General features: G+C 29.9%; 1 protein-coding gene and 1 non-coding gene across 2 annotated transcripts in view; both read left to right on the top strand.

The window, feature by feature from the left end:
* Nucleotides 1-1,257: 1,257 nt before the first annotated feature.
* Nucleotides 1,258-1,331, top strand: Trnat-agu (transfer RNA threonine (anticodon AGU)). The gene has a single exon. It is a non-coding gene; the product is annotated as a tRNA-Thr (tRNA).
* Nucleotides 1,332-6,065: 4,734 nt separating this feature from the next.
* LOC129960857 (MFS-type transporter SLC18B1-like) overlaps nucleotides 6,066-9,279 on the top strand; it is a 60,744-nt gene continuing 57,530 nt past the window's right edge. The window contains exon 1 of the mRNA XM_056074558.1: nucleotides 6,066-6,229. Coding sequence (XP_055930533.1) covers nucleotides 6,089-6,229 — 141 coding nt within the window. The 5' untranslated portion in view covers nucleotides 6,066-6,088. The remainder of the gene's footprint in view (nucleotides 6,230-9,279) is intronic.

The following is a 9,279-nucleotide window of genomic DNA, read 5'->3' as shown; positions in this document are numbered from 1 at the left end:
GCCAAATAAACTTTTTGTTCCTTAGCAATTAGTCTTTTATTTGCGTGTGAGCCCTCCTGAACTAAATCCATAGGAACTCATTTTCTTTTTGTTCATGATTTATTTTTTCCTCATTTCTGTATTCTGAATTTTATTCTAATATTTGAAAAAAGAAATGAACAAACGTTCTGCAAGACATTGCAGAACATATTTAATATGTTCTGCAAATAGTCTTTATTAACCAAAGCTTTATTAAATCAATTAGCCAAATTCATTTCTAAATTAGTTTTCTGGTTCTTTTTCCTCTTGTCTTCAAATGGTAATTGTGTCCCTGAAATTAGCATGCATTGTGTTTCTGTCATCACTAATTAAGTCTCAATAGCATAAGTAATCAGTTCATATCTCTCTTTTTAAAAATATTTAATAATTCAATAATACTCATCTAACCCAATCCATTTTTGTTTCAATTCATTCGTCGTTTTGTTTTTCTTGAAATCTCTCTTAATTTAGGCACCAGGTAATAGGCATAATGGTCAGTATAAAGAGATTTTAAAAATTAAGCTGCAGAACAAGAAACAAATAAGGTAAAAATAATTCTTTTAAACGTGAATTAATACATCTTAAATTTATTTACATTCTTAAGGGGAATATAAGAACTTTATTTTTAAATTATTTTAAAATGCTTAAAAAATTATTTTCTCTCTCATGGTTTTATAAATTAATTCCTTTATTCTCATGTTTTGCCTTTTTTTATATGCTTACTATTAGTTTTTGGTGCGAATTTTTTGCATTAATATTTATTTGAAAATTAGTACATTTGGTACAACAATGATTAAATTAGTTGAAGAAATGACACAAATGCTAGGAATTTTTCCTCCAGAAGTGAAGCAATTGGCAATTATTCAATTTTTTATCGTCTTAAATCGATTGAAATTAAACACTAGATGAATGCACAATATAAATAAGTTTGCAACACTGTATCCATATATGTTTTGAAATATTTCTTGTAGCATTCACTGGTTTTTAATAAGATTGCTTGTTCTGGAAGAGGGGTCGATTTCAGTGCGGAGAATGTGGACCTTTGAGGTAAGCAATTGCTTCGTTTCCATGCCCTTCCAAACGCCGTGGTCAGAGGCACAACAGCTTCAGTTTGGTTAGATCGAATACATCATAAACAAACGTTTATGAGTTCGAACCTTTCTTGTGTCTGCAAATTATTGCTTTTATCACAATGAAGTACATTTCAAATTATAATTTTTCATAAGGACCGCAGCGTGTGGCGCCGTGGCTTAGTTGGTTAAAGCGCCTGTTTAGTAAACAGGAGATCGCGAGTTCGAATCTCGCCGGTGCCTGGGATTATATGCGTCTCCTTTTTGTCACAAAAATGCATTTAGAGTTATGACGATTTAAAGGGATGGAAAGTGATGCGGTTTGGTTTAGCTTGTTAACGTACCTGCTTTAAAAAATTCAGATTTGTGATTTCGTGTGTGCGTGCACCCTGGGTAGCGCTTCTTCCTCGATCCTGTTAGTTGAGAATTTTCATGCGCATATAAAATATTATATTATATATGTTCCTAAACTCTTCATGTGTTCATAAATTTTATTTATTATTTTATTGACTTATATATATACATTTATGGATACCTTATTTCCACATTATATTACTTATATAATATTTATGCCCTTGCATTTATGTTTACATTATACCGTTTTCATTGTATATAGCACATTGTTAATTCATTTCCTTCTACCTTGATGGGTATAGTTTTTATCTATAGAAATTTCCTACCCTCTCCGAATATTGTCAGATTTCCCCTATTTTGGGTATGCTAGGTCGGTGCGGGAAGTGCAAAAAAGTACCTTCTTTAGAAAGAAATACAAAAAAAGTCTTATTCTTGTTCATATTACTGCTGAAGAGGAGGCAGTCTACCTAAGAATGAGAAATCACCGAATTCATCTTTCTTGAGCAATTAGAAGTTACTTGATTTGTTGTTCTTGCATTTTGATTTGAATACACTGCTAATATGATCATAAAATAATTTATTAGTTATGAAAGTGCTTATTCGCGCTCTCCATAAAGATTTAATGCGATTTAAAAAAGAAGACAAACAACTGTGGGACTTAAGAATAAACTAGTATAAAATTAAATCCTAAACCAAACATGATTTATAAAAAAGGTTTGTCCATCTACCATGACACCTGAAGATTCATGTATCTCTAAAATTACGGAATTATATCGTTAATAAATCTTTTTTTTTTTTTTTTTTTTTTTTTTTTGTAACTAGTAAAGGAGTTGTGATGTATCAGAAGTCCAGCAGCTTCAGTCAATAATTGCGATCCTAAATCGCCTATATATCATCTGAAACAAAATAATGATTTTAGCTATATTTCATGGAGAAAAAATGCTTTTATAGAGGACTTTTTGAGAAAATCCATCCACATTTGCGTTTCGTTTGGAAGAAAATTTGGGGAACTTATAGAAATGCACTGTTAAAGCGCACTTTAGGAGACCAATTTTTGAATGATGCTAGTTAAAAGCACATGAGGGATATAATTTGCACTTATTTTCTTTAAATTAAGTTTTTTCATCAAAGAACGGCCTTTATTTTCTTCAGATTTATTAACCACATCTCTTTAAGCTACTGGTAGGTGTGCACAGTTATTAGAATTATATTTTGGTAATGTGCCTTCTTTTAAACTTATTTTCTATGCAATCTTTTCATAAAATCTACAGGGATTGAATTTTATAGAGTTAAATACGCTACATCATTTCTTTTTGTATTTTATCGCAGTAATAGAAAGATACATCTTTTGCGATATCTAAAATAATGTATTTTTTTCCTTCTATAAATGAAATCTTTTTTCCAAAAGTCAAACAAAAAAAAATCCGCTTTTAAAGTTCTTATGAAAACAAGTTCAATAAAAAAAATAACATAAAACAAAGAAGCACTAAGAGCGACCACTTTACTTAACTCAACAAGTTAACAAAATTGTCTAAGTGTCTGCGCAGGGAAAAAAATCCATAAAAAATATTTTTCCCCTTTATTCAGTTCAAGGATATTACCTGGATCGATACATAAGAGTATTTCTTGAATAGCATAAATTTTTTATGAGCCCTCTTTCTTAAGAGCACTTTGAGCTGCGAAACGAAAGTTTAAAAAAGCCCTCCCAAATCAGGACTTTAATGGTAATGATTTTTCCTTTTTTGTATGTGAAGAGTGCAAAATAAAAGACAAAAGATTTGCAATTCTTAAATAATTCACCCTCGAGATTTTGGTAAATCTACATATTTCAGATTTCACTCAAGTCCATAGAAAACGAAAACATTTTAGGAATTATGTTTGCCTGTCGATCTCTGAGTGAAATATGTAAAAACAAAACGACTTACAAGGGGGAATTTTTAAAATTATAAATTTTTATCAAAATGTGTACAAAATCTATTTACCGAAATTCCCGATCTCCATCCCTTACATTTGCGTGTATATGAATTCAAAATATAAAATTTTCAATTTAAATTGCAGATCTATATCAAATTTTACTCATTTGGTGCAAGGGAAAAAATTCAAAATGCACAATCAATTATCTCCAAAAATTGTGAACGCTTAACTCAAAATTAACAAGGGAGGAAGAATTTGAGATAAGTGGAGGGGAGAATATTCCTGTTGTATTTTTTTTTAAATATCTTTTATTTAAAGGTGAAGAATTTCGTGAAGAGACTTTGTCAGTCTTTTAGCGTTATGGCATGCACAAAGACCGACATATTTAAGAAAGTCTAGACGTTCATCTTAAAAACTTCTTTATAAAAAAATCTTTGAATAGAAATTTGTGAATAAGTATTAGAAATGATAAACAAATCAAGAGCTGAAGATCATTTATCTACCTGATTGATCGGTATCTGTTATCATTTTAAATCATATCTACTTTCATAGCATTTTGGAATTTTAAATAACTAATATCTAAATATTTTTGTTTGTTACGCATATAAATTATTTTTATTCTAACAAGGGGAGGGCACAGGTTGAAATCTGAGATCGGGATGAGATTTAGTATAATGATAGTATAAATTTAGAATGTTCATTCATGAAAATATTAAAACGCTCTAACATTGTTCTAAAATATATAGTATTAGTAATATCAGTAGTTATATAATCGTCAGTTTGGGAAGCGATACTGATCTAATTCGGGACAGACTTCAAAATTTGAACTTACGCCTGATGGTAAAGACGACATCTGAAATGGCTCCCTTCTCCAAATTTCCAACAGTAGGCTGTTTGGACCACACCGACAGATTTAACTTGCACCAAATCCGCATATGAATACACATCTTTAGTGGAATCGAAATCCGAATATGGAGTCCCCTTTCCTCGAAGCTCAGACCTTACCATCAGGTCATCGCGGCTGTGGATTCTCTTCATAATGCAAAGACGCCAGGTACGAAGGACCCAATAATGTGTAAGTATATAACAAACTCGAGGGGAGAAACCATCTGCTTTTTACTTTTATATAGATAAAATTTCGCATTTTGGTTTCAATATTTGATAAAGATATTTTTTTTAATTCAAACTTTGAAAAGAACTGCTTTCACCCGATGCTAATATATGCATTTAATCCTTTAACAAAAGTTGCGTCGATCTATGTAAATTCATGCAAGGAATATCATGTAACTTTATTTTTTTATAAATTCAATCAATTACAGGACAACCAATTTATTATTAAAATTTTTTAACACTACCCTTTTTCAAATACGAATGCTTTAAGTAAATATAGTGAAACGGTTCATTTGAAAATTTTTAATTTCGATTCGCCATAATTAGAAAATTTTCTCTGAACCCCTTGAATTTTTTATTATTTTAAAACATCGTCTGTTATTTGAATTTATTTCTATTCATTCGTGGCCAGAATCAATGCTTGAAAATTTATATATATAAAAATTTGTAAATAGTTTTCATTAGTTAAATGTACACATACATTGGGCGATTGGGCCTTTTGATCATTAATGAATAATTTTTCAGGCTCTTATCTCACTGGAAGAATTTACTTCTGTATGATGTATTAAATCGAAAAAAGGAAGAAAAAAACTAGCCTTTAAAAAAGCTTTCGACACAATAAAAACCTTTTAAATATTATTTATTTTAAAGTTTTACTATACAGTCGTTGTTTTCAAAGTACTATATAAACTTATTATTAAAATATCATATATTTACTGAAATCATAATTTGTAAAATTATAGCAATTTTATCTCTAATTATAGTTACCTTATTTAGATAAATAATTACTTAAGATCTAATTACTATTTATTTATTATCCATTCAAAAATTAAATATTAAAAATAAATCTTTGGCATCATTTTCGGTCTAAAAAATTGCCGCTTTCTCTTGCTGTACTCATTTTTCCGTATCAAGTTTTCTTAGTTTAAATTTTCGAGCTAAGTGTATTTTTTATGGTTCCGTTTGCTTACTTTATTTTTAATTTTACCGGTCAATTTTTAATTTATTCAGAATTAATTAAATAAAAAATAAATTTCTAATAAGTTACAATAAAATCTAATAAAGTAAAAATACATCAATGCATAGGAAAACCACCTTTAGGAAATAAATTATTGACACAAAAATAAGATAGAAAAACCTCTCAAATATTTCTTTAATAGAAAAACTAAATTATTTACTTTAATTGTAATTTTACCGATCAATTTTTAATTTATTCAGAATTAATTAAAAAGCAGTAAAAATTTCTAGAAAACTAAAAATTCATCAATGCATAAGTTTAATCATAATCCACCTGTAGGTGAAAAATTATTTACTAAAAAATAAGATAGAAAAACTTCTTAAATATATTTTCTTTTAGTTATTAGATTATCAAAGCTCTTTCAGTAAATGTTATCCCATATGTTTTTTTTTATTTTTTTGCATCATCCTAATTATTATATTTGTTAAATCAAAAATTAAACGCGCGCACTTCCCATCAAAATTTACTGCTCCATTTTTGATTACGAAACGTTTGCCCTTTATTTTCTCGAAGTGACTACAGCTCCCCCTATCGCCCGGGGAAAAATGAAGGCAGCAATTGCGTGGATCGATGTCTTTCAGTCAGCGACTCTCAGGAAACAAACATGGCAAGTCCCAAAAAGCCGGAACCGAAGCCCAAGACCGTCATGACGGCCAAAAAAATTAAGATTCTCGTCGCAGTGGCGTACGGAAATCTCTTTTTAGGGAGTTGTTATTCACTCATGGCCCCTATTTATCCCGCAGAGGTAAGAAATGGTTTTGCATTATTGGATAAAGCATCGAGATAGCGCATTTCGAGATTTTGGATGCATTTAAAAATATTTAAATTCACTGATGGTCGTTGCAAAGAAACATTTTATTTTGCTTGGTTACAGTTTACGCTTGCATTAGTATCATATATTATTTAATTTTGCGCTTATAAATTAATACAGCTATTGTTACCATTTTCAAAACTTTTTTAAAACTTTATATTGAATAAACGGATTTATATATTTTAAAGCACATTCTTGGAAAAATTTCAGTTTATTATTTTTTCTTCAGTTTTTAAAAAATATTATTTCATTAAAATGATGTTTGCATGTTAATGAGTCTTTTAAATGCAATCAATCTTCAGTTAATTCCACCCAAGAAATGTACATTTATGTAATGATTGAAAAATAAATAGATCCGAGGGCTGATTTTTAAGGCAGTACCTTAAAAATGAACCAATATATGCCTTAAAAATTACTGTAAGAATTAGCATGTATATAACTCAACTTTTATTCAAGCTAATAATTAATACTTTCGCATTGAGAAAAAGCAGCCAAATTGCTGATTTTTAAAGAATCATCATAAATAATGCACAGGGTAAAACTTTTTTTAAGTGGTCCTTAACAATTGCCACATGCATATTTCAGCAGTTTCTGAAAGTTCCAAAGCATATTACGTTTGTTTAATTTTGAGGCCTACTTTGATATTCTGAAATAATTAATAAGCGAGGCTCAAAGCATTAATTTCTTCAATTTAAAATAACCATCCAGCCAAAATTTATATATATATATATATATATATATATATATATATATATATATATATATATATATATATATATATATCCTTCAATGTAAATTGATTTTTAAGATTCCAAATGCGTTAATTTACGTTTTCTGCAATACTTTCAGTGACAGCTTTATAAAAAAATGATAAGCGAGGTTTAATAGGCTGTCTTTTTTAAAGTTTCTTTAAATACTAAATATTAATAAAAAATCCCAACTAATACTTTCATAGGCCTCCATAATAAATCTTGATTATATTTAATGAGCTCATTTTTAGCTATCACTCATTCTGGAAACAAAATTGATTAATTTTTTCTTGGTTCGTTTCATTTTCATTTAAGAAATTATTTGCAATCGTGCCTTGATTTTTCTACTAAAGTATGAATGCAAATGTTGCGCTGTTCTAAAATTGGTAACAACTTCAGTATCATGAGGAGAGATCGAGTATGCAATTTCTACTATTTTAGGTCTATATTAGGTAGATGAAGATCAATACATTCAAATAAATGTGATTTTTGCATGGATCATGTATTCTCATAGAAAACGCAAACTCTTATATAACGATATGTACCAGTTGCGAATGAATATCAAATCGATATATGCCAGTTGTGAATGAATATCATACTATTTGAATGGATATGATCATTACTGCATGTGCCGTTGATAAAGCCATGCTATCAGACCTACTCAGAAACTTCTAATATTTCGGGTCAGTATTAGCTAGAGAATGAATATCAACATGTTTAAAAGTGTATGATCGTCATTGCATGGGCTACAGGTTCAGATAGAGTACACAACCTCTAATGTATCGTCAAGAATGAATATCAAGTATATTTAAACGAATAGATCATAAAAGAGGATTTAACGGAAAATATTATCTCGAAAATTGCATTTTTATTAAGTATTTTCATTTAAGTAGGAGACTGCAAAAATTTTCCTGCTTTTACCTTTTTTTTATTTTTATATAGTTTATTACCATCAACAAGGAATTGATCTAAAAGCAGAAACGGACAGGATATTAGTCAGCAATTGCGTTCCAGTTGTGCTTGGTCCGGCAAGTTAAAAATACTTCGAGTACCGGTTGTACTTCTTGGAAAGGACTCTTGTCTAGCTAAAATCAATCCGGATTTCAATAGAAAACTTTCGTAGAATTTGGGGATAAATTCTACCTAATGCGTTTTTGCATTCTACGTATTTCATAAAACTACAACGCATTAATTTTTTTTTATTTTAGTTAAAATTTACCGATTGCATCTGATACATTTCCTCCCTCTCATATAGCGTGTCGATATTCATATAGGTTTCTAGAAAAATAAAATTATGATAATTTAGATGGTTATTCTCTTCATGCGTTATATTACATACTTCCTGTTGTTGTTTACAATGGCACATGCCATGGACAAGCTCGCTGACTTCGCCAGCGATTTTAAGCTGAGGGAGCGTCTCATGTTTTAGTAGCGCCAACTAGGGACAAGAATACGTCTTAGCTACTCATGCATCACAATCGCTTGCATAACCCCTTTTTACAGGGGGGTGGGGACACATTCACACATCTTACGGATCGAACAGATGAAGAACAACCATGCCCAAACCGGGACTCGAACCCAGGACGCCCAGATCACGGGGAAGACGCGCTACCCCTATGTTAAGTCGCCGGCTTCATCCTTGTTTACATTTAAGGCTATTTAGGAAGCCCCACCAATATTTGTATTTGCTATAAATTGTTATTTTTACAACAATACTTTTTGAATCTGGTATCTGGTTCATTGAACTTCCCTTCAGAAATCTTTAAAATCCTTTTTATTGCACACAGAAGGGAAAATAAGTTATGCTTTTTAATCATGGATTTTTTGTTTAAACCTTAAATATCGATAATTTTTTCTAATTGAAGCTCTTTGGCAAACTCATCCGAATATTTATAATTGATACATATTGTCTTCATTGTCTATTTTTCTATTGTCTTATATCTTTCTTCGGCGCATTTTAATTTCGGGTCTGATTATTCACCTTCTACTCAGTCCTTAAGGAGCAAATCATTATATTGCTTCTATATACGGGAGGCAAACTAAATTATATTTTATAACAGTGGATTATTATATAAACTCATTGATGTTTATATCATGAATTTCATTTTATAAAAAATCTGTAATGCGATTTTCGTTTATATAAATATTTGTTTCACATGGTTTTTATGTAAAATTTTCATTTTTTATTCTCTGTATTTCAAGATATATATGCACATTCATCGTGATTTCTTTGAT

The sequence above is a fragment of the Argiope bruennichi genome, chromosome X2, assembly GCF_947563725.1.
Source record: "Argiope bruennichi chromosome X2, qqArgBrue1.1, whole genome shotgun sequence".
NCBI classification, from domain to species: Eukaryota; Metazoa; Arthropoda; class Arachnida; order Araneae; family Araneidae; genus Argiope; species Argiope bruennichi.
Note: the sequence above shows the minus strand (reverse complement) of the source record. Positions and strands in the feature narration are given on the sequence as shown.